Below are 14,514 nucleotides of genomic sequence, written 5' to 3'. Positions count from 1 at the left end.
CTCCATGACATTTCAGAAGGAAACATTGTACTTTTTACTTGTCTACTTTTATTTGACAGCTATAGTTATGCCCTTTTGTTTTATTTAACTAACCAACGTATCCTCCTACAACGGTTCGTATGATAAATTACGAAAAGTTGTTCCTAATTTTTCATGTGTTTTCCTACAAATGTTCAGAATCACGTGTCAATTTCCGCTTGTTACATGCATACAGTGTTTTCAAAATAAACTTCTGTCTTTACAGGAAACAACTTTCTTAGGAAAAGATCGTGGTTTGAGTTAAAATAACTGCGCTTGAAATACTTGGTTAGGTTTAGGCAACAAAACTACTTAGATTTGGGAAAAGATCGTGGAAGTGGCGTAGCTTAAGCACGGAAATTACGTGAATATAATTAATCAACGTTGACTAGTTCTAGTTTCACACGACCTACAAACACACTTGCCAACCCTTACGATTTTCCCGGGAGACTCACGTTTTTCATTGCCCTCTCCCGGTATCCTCCCAGGGTCACAATTCTCCCGTATTTCTCCCAATTTATGGCAAATCTTCACACTTCTTTTCCTTTTCATTATCGTAATGTGTTTCTGGAATTGTAAAGCGTGTAAAAGCCCTACTGTTACGGCAATAGAGTAACACCAAATGTCGTTTCCCGGCGGAAATGAGCAGTCTATGCTCGCGACCCAGTGCAGTTTGAGCTGCGGTCGCCGCCGTTAAGCACACATCAGAGCATGTAGCGCACAAAGTCGGGCTTTGCTCGACGTAGCGAAAAGCCGTAGTGGCGTGGCGCATGCCATTGGAAATAACGGGTTTCCGAGTGCAGTGAAAGGGCCTTCAGTGAGTGAGAGACATGGAGAGAGCTAACTGAAAGAAATACTCAAGCAGTGCCAAAGAAATGAATAAAAACTGATAAATATTAGTTTGGTTGGTTGGGTTTTGAAATCCTCCCTATTTTGGAGGTCTCAAGGTTGGCAAGTATGTCTACAAACAGCGGTCTCCTGGGCTTTTTATATTTCCTGGTTCACGATTATATAGAAATTTATATACACGAGTGCATTACTTTTTGTAGGTATAGCTATGAACGGTGTATGAGAACAGCCAGAACTAACCAACAGTGTATATAGGAGGTAAAATTAGCTCCATCTCCGCCTGCTACATCATTAAATGCATCACTAATAATATCCCAGTGACTCAATATATATAACACTAAAGATCTGAAAGGGATCAATCTACATGATGAGTATTTTTTGATATTTACAGTAAGCACATTTTGATGATAATACTTGAGTAGAATTCTGAACAGGACTTTTACTTGTAATAGAGTAGTTTTTCAATGCTGTATTGCTGATCCGAAGTCTTCTTTCACTACAATATTCAATCCAGAAAGTATTATTTTAATGCTTTTAGTCCCAGATTAAAACTGGAAGTGTTAATCTGATGAAGTGTGTTTTGTTGTTTTGTTTCATTTTGTCTCTCCAGGTCGGGATATGGCCAACACAACCTTACCCGGGTACCCCCCTCACGTTCCCCCCACAGGCCAGGGCAGCTACCCGACCTCCACGCTCGCCGGGATGGTTCCTGGTGAGTCAGAGACGACGTCATCGCTTCATATTCTCATTAGGGGGTCTATTTAACTTAATTTAGGTGGCATTACCCTGAAAATGAACAGGTGTAGAAGCTACAGAAGCAGAGTGAAGAGACTTTAGCGCCAAATTACGCAGAAGGGCGATAAATATTGACCTGCAGAGCAAGAGGCACACACATCCTTATATTAGCTCCGTGTGTATGATTGGATTAGACAGGCTGAATAAGTGATCAGAGACAGGGGAGAGGACACTCGCTCTCCCTTCCTTCCTGCTTCCCTCTCTGCCTTATTGGCTCATTATCTCCCCGCGTGGCCGTTCACACCGGCCGTCGATAACCGGCACTACCAGCCCTCCCCAGCCTTTGCGCTCCAGAGCATATCCCTTTCCCCTCCTCTACTTAACCTGCAGTTCAGGTTCACAGCAAACAGTTAAGGGTCAAAAGGCAGAGGCATGGGAGCCCGGTAAATATTCAAATCGCTGTCTCTCTGAGGAGGTCAGGCTTGTGTTTCACTGCCAGGGATGCAGTTTTGGTGCTGGGCTTTTTATACGCTTCTTCAGCTCCAGCATCACCACCACACACACATTTTCACCAAAACCACAGCCGGCATTTTGCTTTGATGTGATTAAACCACACGGATGGGGAAACCAGTGGAGTGTGTCCTGTGTTTGCATATCATTTACCAATCACACAACCCATCAAAGGCTCTGGCTGGTCCTCTTTTCTCCTTCATGAAGGGCTGCGATGACGAGTTTCGTTATCACCTCAGCCAAGAGGGTTATATTAACTGTACCATTTGTTTTAGTCTGTTAGTAAGCAGATATTCTTTAAAAAATAATGATTTTATATCAATGAAACTTGAAAATGAGGTCATGAAACAAGGATTTTAGAGGATTTCTTTAGAGCTGCGATGATTAATCGATTAATTGTCAACAATTAAATCAATCGCCAACTATTTTGATAATCGATTAATCGGTTTGAGTATTTTTTTAAGAAAATAATGTCTAAAATTTTTAACTATGTATTTTGATGTAAATCTCTTTTCTAAACATTTTCTATTATTAAAATGATGCATTTGTATTGGCCTTTCAGTCTAAATAAACTTTGGCACACCATAGGCATGCACTCTTTGAGTGCTTTACAGCTCTGTTATGAAACGCTATTTTGAATACAGAGACTTTACATTTTTTTAAATACTTCTGCAAACAGTTGAGTCCATTTAACAGCTACTAGTAAAAACAGAGGGAGATGTGGTAGCACCCAGTGGCAGTCTGGATTTACTTTAGGATTTTAACAAATAAAACTGTTAAATCATGTCGGTGGAAAAGCGTCAAGTCAAACATACTTTTACTTTCCATTTGTTCTTATGTGGCACAAAGCAAAAGATGAGGGCCTTAATCCCATGGCTTGTGGTTTTGTGTTACTACCCATTCATCCTATACACAACCACTAAGATTTAGTGACAGGCACAAAACACTGTTAAAGCAAAGCCATTTCTCACCAGCTTCATATAAAATCTAGCCTTTATTGTCTCGTAAAAGAAAGAAACGTGTTGAACCAACAGCAGTGCTCACTGACATGCTCCAAGTTAGTTCCCCTGCAATGAAATCCTGTCGCGCCAAACACCAGAGCTCAGACCGGAGCGGGTTCACACTGGAGATGTTAAAAAAAATTCCTCCAAGAAAGGCTGCAGGATTTATTGCAGCATATCAAAAATGTATGCATGAAACTGTTTATTACCACTCTGTATTTATTAGACGGGTTTGGAATATAGTGGAGGAAGAAGAATGGGTAGATATCCATAAATGGGACAGGGAAAGCCGCCTTCAGTGTCACATCCTGTATTGTTCAGTGTTGCATAACTTAAGTGAAATGAAAAAGAAATAAATTACTTGCTTGACTGGCCACACATCGATGACTATCATTTTCCCCCTCAAATTGCATCCTGTTTTGAATGACGAGAAATGACTGCATGTGAACGGGGTAATGGTTTGATGCATTGAAATGCTAATTGATTTGTTGTTTTGTTTTGCAGGGAGCGAGTTTTCGGGGAACCCCTACAGTCACCCGCAGTACACAACCTACAACGACGCCTGGCGATTCAGTAACCCAGCATTACTAAGTGAGTAGAGAGTGACAAACTGGATTTATTGACCGTTCGCTAAGCCCCTCCCCCCGAGCAGCGATTGTCCAATTGTAGCCTTAGCAACCGTAACTAGGCACAGCATCTTTGGATTTCTCCACATGCTAAAGCAGTGTGCATGGGGCTGTAATAAGAGTGATACTTTAAGGAGTTTAGAGGGTGTTGTCTAATTTTTGACTTTCTAAAATCAAAAACAGAAGAGTGAAAGTATAAGGATAAAACTGTGTGTTTATCTGCTCTATCCTGAGCTGCAATTGTTGGCATGCCCTGCTAACAAGCTTACTACTTACAGTAGTAACTTCTAAAGCCAGGAGCACATCATTAAGTAATTACAGTATTATGTGAGGTCACAGGTTGCATTTAGAAAAAGAAGCCCTGTTGGAGCACCTTGGTAGCCGAACGGTTACAGCACATGCTATATAAATACGACGTACCGGGTTCAATTTCCGGCCTTTGGACCTTTGTTGCATGTCATACCTCTCTCTCTCCCTCCACTCTTTTCCAGTATGCCCCTTTGTTAGCGTTATGTTAGCCAAACACATCAGTTAACCTCCTTTGCGACAAGCTAGTATGACACGGGCTGACTTAGGTTTTCTAGTTTCATATGATACCAGTATCTTCACTATATCTTTACAACTCAGCCCGCTTCAATCGTAAAATCGCAACTAAGAGGGTGGGGCTAAGCGAACGGTCAATTAACCATAAACATTTTGAGTAAATCAGCTTTTCAGTCTGGAATAATGTGTAAAACAACAGCTTTTTAACAATTACACTAATAATGATGATACATTTTGTAAGTGGCATTTTGTTGTTGTTTCAAATGGTCCGTTCTTCTGTTAACTTTCAGGTTCCCCTTATTATTATAGTGCCGCATCGAGAGGCTCCGCCCCTCCAACTGCTGCCACTGCCTATGACCGTCACTAGTTACCATGGAAACCAAATCAACCTGCAGGACCATGGCCTTAGCCTCCATATTGCCCCGGTGTGAGCGGCATGGTCCACTGGACACTGAGCAACTGCGCATAAAATGTTCCCTGGCTCACACAATGAGAAACTTAACGTTCTTTTGGAGGGGGGGAGGGTTCCAGATGACGTCTCTCCTCGCAGCTTTTTTGGACAATGAACGCCAAAAAAAAAAAAAATACAAGAAGATCAACAGAGACACTGAAAGTCCCTACACACACACACACACACACACACACACACACACACACACACACATACACAATGAAAACTGGCTAATTGCAGTAAAAAAAAGAAAAAAGAAAAAGACTAAAAATATGAGAATTTATTTTCCCCCTGTGGCAGCGTCACAGTTTCATCCCATCACGGATCAATACTGTACATTCCTTTTCTTGATGGCTCTCAGCAGGGACGCTGTCCGGAGCTTAAAATGTAGCAGCAGCCCTTTTTTTTTCCTGTTTCCATTCGTCTCCCACTCCGATTCAGACGGCAGCGCAGTGAGATCAGAGGAGATTAGCAGCAGCACATGCAGGCTGTGGCAGGCTAAACGTTGTTTTTATCCATCTCAACAGTCACCGACCAAACATCCAGCATGAGTAAATCGATCGCTTTTGATGCCATGAGAAGATTAGGACATGTTCTCTGTGATACACAATCAAGATGTAAAAATGAAAATGAAATAAATAAACATCCGTTTGAAAATAGAGGGAGCCATGACAATATATCACCATGGCTCGCTATTTGCAAGACTTCAAGAAACTAGTAAATATATTCTTAAAAATGATTTTTTTATTTCATTTTTATAATTCGTAAACTGCAGACTGCTTGGCTAGTTTTACTATTTCTTATTTGTCAGGATACAAATCATCAGGCAAAACCTTTTTTGTGTTTTTTTGTTAATTTTGCACTATGTTGGAGGGTTTGCAACACTGGAGCGTTATTATGCAGAAAAATGATGATGCATATTTGCTTTATTTCATGAAACTGACTGTAAGTCTCAGTCTGAAAAGGCACTTACAGCTTCACAGTTTTTTCCTGTTAATTCAAGGCTCATCGTGTCACCGCCTTGACGTGCACTACTATGTTCTCACAGCTTACGTTTTTATTTAAGTTGATTAAGTCTTTGGCATTCAACCACAGAAACAGGATATAACAGCCATCCCGAGTCAAAACCAGTATCATTTGTCTAGTTTGATGCCAGAAGCATAATTCACTCTGATTCTGACGACTCCAATAACGTCAAAAAGCAGGGCGACGATTTCAGCTAAATGCCTTAAACATGTTCCCTCCCAACTTCAGCTCCCTCACATGTTTCAGGCCAAGTTATTTCTTTGAATCACGCTGGAATGATGGTTTCTTCATCTGTCAAGTGAATGTATTTGCATTTGCCAAAGACTTAGTTCTCGTTACTGTTTATTTACAGGCCGCCTATATGCATCATGAGAGCAGTATTATTATTATTATTATTATTATTATTAGGAAAAACCCACGTTGTTCATGAGGAAAAGTATATGTATAAATTCTATGCAGTGCAGAGATGGTCATCATATGCATATTCAGCTGTAAACCTAAAGGTAGGTGGAGTTTATTTAATTGTTATGTTATTTACAAATTGTTCATTTTGTAGAAGGATTTTTTGTGTGTGATGTGAAGACACTTCTCTGTAAATACAGTAAGAAAAAATGTCTTTCATGTTCATGGGTATTATCACTTTCATTATGCTGGTCTCACTTGTACAATAATAAAAAGTGTCTGAAATCTTTTACGCAAAAGGGGCCGCATGGTGTTTCTGACTATCTGGAGTATAGAGTTGAAACAAGGTTATTTATGAAGGAAAATGTGCTGGTTTCAGCTTCTCAAGTGTGAGGATTTGCTGCTTAGGACAGTATTTTTGACTGTTGGTCGGACAAAAAAGCAACTAGAAGACGTCAGCTTATAAATTGCAATAGTTTTTCACTATTTTATGACATTTTATATTCTTAAGGAGTTTATTGAAAGAAATAATCAGCAGATTATGAAATGCAAAAACATTGATCAGCTTATCAAGCTTGATTTTAATTGATCTGTCAATAGTGATATTAAGTTAGGTTACAGGTAACCCTTTATTTAAACCCCTAGTATATAAACACTTAATAAATGGTATATAACACCAGCAGTGGAAAGTAACTAAGTACATTTACTCATGTATTTTCAGAGGGAGACAATGTACTTTTTACTCCACTACATTTATTTGATAATTAATGTTTCTAACATTTACAATAAAACAAAAAACAGTTTATAAAATATGAAGCATTATTATTAATACAGCTGCAACAATCAGTCAACTAATCGATTAGTCAATCGACAGAAAAATAATCGCCAATTTTTTCACGCAAAAATGGCAGAAAATGCTGTTTCAGCTTCTCAAATACGGAGATTTCCTGCTTTTCTCTGTTTTATATTATATCAAACTGAATATCTTTGGGATTCAGACAGAAAAAACAAGTCATTTAAAAGACATCACCTTGGACTTTGAGAAACTGGGATAGACAGCTTTAGAACAAATGATTAATCAATTAATCTAGAAAATAATCTTCAGATTAATCGATGATGAAAATCGTTAGTTGCGGCCCTAATTATTAAACTGTACCACAGTATATAAAGTAGCTAAAACTGGATTCACACTGACAAACTACAACATCCTAATGGTGCTAACACAAAAAAGGCATAATTATAATAAGAAAATTATTACCTTTATATTATCAATCACTCATTAACTGTTTATACACCCATTACAGACGCTTGATAGGAGAGGTTCAAGTTTTTTTAAGAAGAGGTTGGTATATGGCAGTGAGAAAACCCCATTTCAGGGTTAGACACTATTACGGTATGTGGTGTAGTAAATGAAAGATAAACACAACAAAATAAAAATAAAAACATGTCACAGTCACAGAGGCTATGCTTGAAATCTAAACAGACAATCCATCGATCTTTATAAAGGTCCAAAAAAGGTCTCAGGACGAAGTCCCATCTTCAGAACTACCTTTTTATCTATTGAGCATTGATTCATCGGATGCTATCTCTACCACATGGGCCAATTTTTCAAATCTGGAGCTTTAGCTGTTGTCCAATGCCTCAACATGATTCTCATGGTAACTGAAAATGCACATTTTGATATATCTGTTCCTCAGTAAACATAAAACAGGAGTCAAAAATAACCTCTGACCCAGAACAGTCACACAAATGTACATCCCATATACAAAGAAATATCCTGCTTCCATTCTGCACAAGTTATAATTATAGACAAACATTTCAAATGTCCTTATTATTGCTTACTACAGTAAAGTGTTTATATACTGCATATAAATGCTAAATAACGGGTTGAAAGTAAGTGTTACCATGTTAAATTTGATGTCTACAAATGTTGCCTGAGATGACAAATGACTTGATGGGTTAAAAAAAAGTTGAACTAAACAATGGCAGAATGACTTCAGGTACCTAATGAGACTATCTGGAGATAAATGTATTTATTTTTCAGGTATAAAGAGCACATGGTGGGCTACAGTGAGAATACCTCTAAATGTTTTCTCCACGATTCGGATCACTGAGCAGCACATAAAGTGTTTAACCTCTCCTCGCTTTGTAAAGCTGAATTAATTTTTCTAGCAGTGTGCCTGAATTCAATTTGTGCTAAGTTGCAGGGAGAGATTTATGCATGAAATCCCTCTTAGAGCTTATTTCACTCTTTCTTCGCTCCGTAATCCCTCCGCCGCTGCCGCCGCCTTGTATGACTTAGTTATATCATTATTGATTTACAACAAGTGGACACTGTCCTGATTAGCGCCGTGCGATTTGCAAAGGATTTGGGCTGCATCATGTACATTTGAAATGATGTCAGACAGAATGGGAATATATAATACAGTTGTTGAGCTTTTCGGTTGTTCATTTCTTGATCCATACACTACTTTCAATCTTGTTTTAATGGAAAAAAGTGAGTTTTTCTCCCTGGTCCCGCATGGATAGCAGTGATATGATATTAAATTAAAATATTACGACGTTTTTTGGGGTAGAATACTCCGTTTCCATCATTCTATCGTGCATTTTACTCCAAATTTCAACACTGTACAAAGAGAAAATAAGCTCCTCTAAAACATACTGAGCTGAGCTGTTTTTTGGTGCACTCTGATGCCTCTGGGTCCACGAGGAGAGACCCCCTTTTTGCTTTGTAATTCAATTTCTCTGCCTGTTGTTTATTTCATAGCTCCCCTGTGAAGCATCAAAAGCGGATGTTCTGTCAGCCCCTAACTGTCGTATATATGTTTGTCATTCACAGCCCTTGTTAAAGGAGGAGGAGGGGGGAGCTTGACTCTTTCCTCTCCCCAGCTGAGAATTCCCAGAAGCAGAATTATTCTATTTAGATGGAAACTTTTTTGTCACTTTCCTGTCTAAATTGGCATATCTGGCTCTCTCCTCCGAAACCAATAAACTGTGAACCTGGATGTATCTGTCAATCACACTCAAATTGACTGCAGCATGCCAGATGACAACAGCATCCTCTGGAATATAAATATATATGTTATTTACTGTATATATTTATATAAATATAAGAGCGGTGGGATGATCTGATCGGCTCTAAATCAGCACCTGTCACTGTCTTTGCTCATCAAACATTCAGTTTTATATATAAAAAAAGATGAAAGCACAAAAATGACATTGGTTGTCTCAGATAGACTGAATCTGAGTGTAAACTTACATATAAAATTGCGTATTTGATCTTAAAAAACTATAAAAACATAAAAAAAAAGACATTTGTACTCAGATGAAAAACTATTTCAGTAATCGAGTTAATGCACGGGTGCTGAAATCTTGATTTACTGCACATTTTATACATGAAACCAGCCGCTCTGCAGCTATGATTTCTCTTCTTTTTATGCTCAACTTTTTGCTCCGTATCTAACTGTGACGTTAATGTTATTACTCCTCACTGGATGAGCAGTAATTATCTTAATGTGCAGACCTCATTCTGTAGATTGCTCACGAGGAAGTCGAAATATTACGCCTCAAAAGTTGCACAACAACAGCAAAAAAAAAGTGTACATATGGGAGGATTTATGATCCGTTAAATACTGTTAAAAAGAAGCAGAAAAGAAACAGGTTGGAGCTCCACATGTGGTAGGATGTGTTGTAAAATAAAGTTCTGACTGCAATAAGAAACCGCTTCTATTTCAGGTATTACAGTATAACAGTGAACCTCATCATGCGTAACTTCAAACCACAGTGTCAGATCTAACTGTTGACCTTTTCCGAGGCGCTCCGCACTAATACACGCTGACTGAACGCTCTCCTCTGTGCGATTTGTACGGCGGTTCTATGAATATGCCGCAGCAACTGAATTATAATTTGGTTACTGGTGTGTCAAATGTACAATAAATCCTCAGGATGTTATCATTTGCAGTGACACACCAAGACGAGTGGAGGGGTGTGTGTGTGTGTGTGTGTGTGGAGAAAATATGAAAATGCATTTCACGTCTTTATATCTGAGAGTAGTGGTTTGGACGTTGTGAAAAGAGGGAATGGATCTGCTGCTTTATGTGCTGTATCTAATTGGATATGGCAATATATAATACGATTCTCCAGTATCCATCAATTCCTGTGTTAGACCTGTTTGTATGGCCGTGTCACTGGGGCAGCCTAGCCTGTTATGATGCCTGAGCGGCAATTATGAGGTAATTTTTGACTCTTGCTGTGCGAGGCCATCCAGAGGATACTTGAGGGGAGGTTCCTAATGAGTGAGCATTGATTGATTGGACGTAATAAGTGCGCCGACTGAAAGCGAGTGTGAGAAAGAAGAAAAAAAAAAAAAAAAAAAAAAAAGGTGGGGGGGACAGTGGGGTTTGGATGACTGGATATTTCCAAATGAAGCAAATGACCGGCGATTAGATTTGTTAGCGTATAGGTGAGCGCCACACCTCTGCCAAAACCGGGGCTGGCTCAGCCCAGCGCCAAACCTCATTTACCCTTCACCAGTAAATAATTACCCTAATGGCTATTGTGTGATACATGATGCAATTAAAGCCTAATGCAATGCGCCTCTCTTAGTGAACGTGTCAGGTCCAACATAACAGGCGCCGGTGGTCCCGGGCAAAACGGGGCAGTTGCTACCTGACTGGCCAGTAATGAGGATATCCTCCAAAGCAGACAGAAGAGCTCCCTAATCAGCTGGATCCGTCAGCCGGGCGTGTTTGTTTGGGGGAGCTGGGAAATATTCAGAGAGAAGCAGAATTTGATGCAGGCTATTTCTGTTAGCAGAAGAGGGAATAATAGAAGCGGGTAGAAGAGAGGGCAGAATCATCAACCCCCATCCTTCCCACCCCCCCCTATAACCCTAGCTTCTCCTGCAGCTCCCCTCACCCTCGCCGCCTCCCCCACCACCACCACCACACTCCCAACACCCCAGTCACTGTCAGGCCAAACACATGATGAATTGCCCTGTCAACAGAATTCATTCAGGGACCAATTAATTCAGCAGAAATGAACTAGAGCCATCAGTCGCTGAAAAACTCAGAGCAAAGAGAGCAAAGTAGCTCTCTTTGGAAGGAAGAGAGACAGTGTGTGTGTGAGAGAGGGAGAATGAGAGAGAGGGTGCCAGGGGAGTGCAGTGGAAGTTAGCCTGACAGGAATTGGTCATTTAATGCTTTAGCGCACTGGAGACAGCCCCTGTCATAGAGGAAGCCATGACAGGACTCCCCTGGTACTTTATTTATTAATTATCCAGAGCAGCAAGGGGCATTTAACTGTCTCACTCCAGGCCTGTCAACTCGACTTCTTGTCATTTCCTCTCCATAAACAGGTCCTTTAGAAACAAACCCCCGAATCAAAGCAGGAGGAAATGTAATTATTCACGGAGCAGACAAATATTTGTGTTGTGACGGCTGAAAAAAAAAAAAATCAATTGTCATGCTCAGGGTTGTTCAGAAGTGTTTGAAAATTTGAACACTAGATTGTCGTGGAGGAAACAATATCCGGGCTCGTGTTATGTCAGCTGATCAGCTGTCAACAGTGAAAGGGGAGTCAGGTCACTCTTATGACCTCTTCACACCAAAACAACACAAACATAAACACCCCTCTAAGAATGCATACACCTGTTGGAAAAAAATGCATCTAATATAATGTTTTTTTTAAATCTTCTTGTGGTGCATGCTTATGTATAAGTTCTGAGAAGTTCAGTCAAAGGGTGAGGCCTGGAGAGGTAAGACCAGCCAGAGCGAGGCCATTTTTATGTGCACCGTTACCATTGCAACTGTGGAAAAGACTATGTAGAATTTCACAATAAAAGAAAAGATTTGAGAAACTTATGACAAATAATGTCGACTTTATGTAGCAGAATTGAGTTATTTCGTATTTCCCACCTATGCGATCAACTCACGACCCTTTAGAATAACCTTCTGACCCCTTGTGAGGGCCCCGACCCCCATGATGGGAACCACTGATCTAATGTAAATTTTCTGATTTACGAAACACGACCAAAAATGGCACATTTAAATCTAATGTTAAAGCAAAACATACCAGCTGCTTAGATTTTAACCCATTCACAATGTTGGTGAGTTATATGCTATACTACTTTGTGAGTTTTTACAAGTATCTTATGAATAGCCTTTCCATTGCAAAGAGTACTAGAATATTATACTCAAGTAAAAGTAGATAGATAGATAGATAGATAGATAGATAGATAGATAGATAGTAACTTTATTGATCCCGAGGGAAATTCAAGTTTCCAGCATCACAGTTCCATAGTGCAAAACATGTTAGTAATTAGCAGGAAAAAAGTTAGTAGTGCAAAGTACAAAGAAAATTGTTAAAACTGAATATAGTGCAGGGTAACAGCTGTGATACACGACTATTAAAAAAGTGAATATAGTGCAGAAGAGACTGTTTAAAATGAGTATAGTGCAGGGTAACTCCAGTAGCTTAGTCTATGAAAGTGCACTGTGTGCATTATTATCTGTCCTGCAGACTGTATTGTTACTTTAAATTATTTTTACTCAAGTACAAGTAAAGTTATTTCTGCAAAAAATTTACTTAGACAAAAGTGAAAAGTAGGACAGTTAAAATATACTCTGAGTAAACATTTTCAAAAAGGGAAAGTGGGTAGAGGAAGGGTAAATAAAACAATAGCTTTGGTCCAAGTTTACTTCCTGTCAGCATTTACAAATATTGCAACCAACAAAGAGGCCCAATTATAATATTTATGTTGTCAAGTTTGAACATTTCTATTAAAGTAAACAAACATATTTAGGCTACTTATCACACTATAGAGCCCTATGTCCAAACAAACAACACATTCATTTTATATAGAGACACACAGTCCTTGCATTCAACTGATTATCAATCAGTATTAGTGCGCACAACGTTGCCTAGCAACATCGCCTAGCAACATCGCCTGGCAACGTCGCCATCCTCCTCTGAAGAGAGTTAAAGTTAGCTAGCATATTACATGACAACGACTTTGTTGTTGTACTCACCTGTGAACTGAACTGCGCTCCTCAAAAGTGTTCAAACATGTGGAACATAAAGTCCTCACACACCACAGTGAAGTTAAAAGTTCCTAACTGAACGCAAAAATCAGCTAGAGATCCGCCATGAGCATTTTCAGCATGTTAGCACTGGGATGTTAGCATGTTAGCCACACCCAGAATGCACCTGTGTTCATTCTTCTTCTTCTTTGATGAATTTATGACTGTTGCATTACCACCAACAACTGGTCTGGAGGGTGGATCAGGATTCTCATTCACTAAATTTACTACTAAAGAATAATTAAATTAAATTTAAAAAAAATAAAGAAATAGGGAAAAAAATAAAATAAAAAAATTATATATATTATGTATAATATATTCTCCATCTATATTGAGTAACTTAGCTGCTGGCCAGGTGATGTATTAAATCACTGCTTAGGAAGGTGATAATCTGACTGAATTGTACACTGATTATTTTTTTTAATTGATTATATGTGTTTTTGTATGTGTAAATACTGCGTGTGCGTATATGTATGTATATATGTATATGGTATATATATGTACATATCAATAGATTTTATTTAATTTTATTGTTTTTAATTTTATTTTTTTACTTGTGTATATTCTTTTTGCTTATTTATCTATTTTTTGTATATAATGTGTTTTTCCTGTATCTATACTGACTTATTTTATATTAATATTAGGTCTGTTAAGTTTCTTTGTACCGAGAATGTTATTATTGGGGACGTTTGTGAATGTTTGTTCTGTTGTTTCAAAATGAACAAAAAAACAATAAAATACATTTTGTTTTTTTTAAACTATGCCGAGGTACAATAACACTAACCATAACCCATAATGACATAGTTCTTGCATTGTTTTTCCTCTGTAATGGATGCGACTTGAAACATACCAAAGTACAATAGGCTACTTGAAATAAAAAATACTAATGTACAAGTCAAATTACTGATTTTTAAGATGACTAAAAAAAAAGTAAAGGTAATTACTCTTACTTGTTACTTCCACCCCTGCCTTTCAGTAAAGGGACAAATCCCAAATCGTAACAACCCAACAATGCAGCAAGGGTGAACTAATGGTGTTGTAAAGTGGACTGACAACATTAGGCCAGATGATGAGCTTAATATGAAATATACTGATCTATTTGGACAACACATATTTTTCAGGGTAATACCCAGGTTTTTTTTTATTTGTGAGAAAGATGTTAAATAGTTTGTAATTGTAGAGTGTTTTTGGCCTGAATGGAATAAAAGTGGTAAAAATTGAACATTACATCATTGTACAGCATGTATGCCTCTTGTATTTTCTTTATTATGCTG

At 38.6% G+C, this 14,514-nt stretch overlaps 1 protein-coding gene and 1 long non-coding RNA gene across 6 annotated transcripts in view; one reads left to right on the top strand and one right to left on the bottom strand.

Moving 5' to 3' along the window:
- Positions 1-4,960, top strand: part of pax2b (paired box 2b) — a 34,949-nt gene extending 29,989 nt beyond the window's left edge. For 3 of the 4 annotated variants that reach the window (XM_037755908.1, XM_037755906.1, XM_037755905.1), the window contains 3 exons: positions 1,478-1,579; positions 3,618-3,704; positions 4,592-4,960. In XM_037755908.1, coding sequence (XP_037611836.1) covers positions 1,478-1,579; positions 3,618-3,704; positions 4,592-4,713 — 311 coding nt within the window. In that variant the 3' untranslated portion in view covers positions 4,714-4,960. Of the gene's footprint in view, positions 1-1,477; positions 1,580-3,617; positions 3,705-4,572 lie in introns of all 4 variants that reach the window. The other variant, XM_037755907.1, reaches the window with a different exon arrangement.
- The window catches only part of LOC119479916, a 43,730-nt gene extending 30,316 nt beyond the window's left edge, over positions 1-13,414 (bottom strand). For both annotated transcript variants that reach the window (XR_005204776.1, XR_005204775.1), the window contains exon 1: positions 13,190-13,414. This is a non-coding gene — a long non-coding RNA (uncharacterized LOC119479916). The remainder of the gene's footprint in view (positions 1-13,189) is intronic.
- Between the last annotated feature and the right edge of the window lie 1,100 nt (positions 13,415-14,514).

Source organism: Sebastes umbrosus, chromosome 20 (genome assembly GCF_015220745.1).
Source record: "Sebastes umbrosus isolate fSebUmb1 chromosome 20, fSebUmb1.pri, whole genome shotgun sequence".
Classification (NCBI taxonomy): domain Eukaryota; kingdom Metazoa; phylum Chordata; class Actinopteri; order Perciformes; family Sebastidae; genus Sebastes; species Sebastes umbrosus.
The sequence above is the reverse complement of the archived record's forward strand: the minus strand, read 5'-3'. Positions and strand labels throughout refer to the sequence as shown.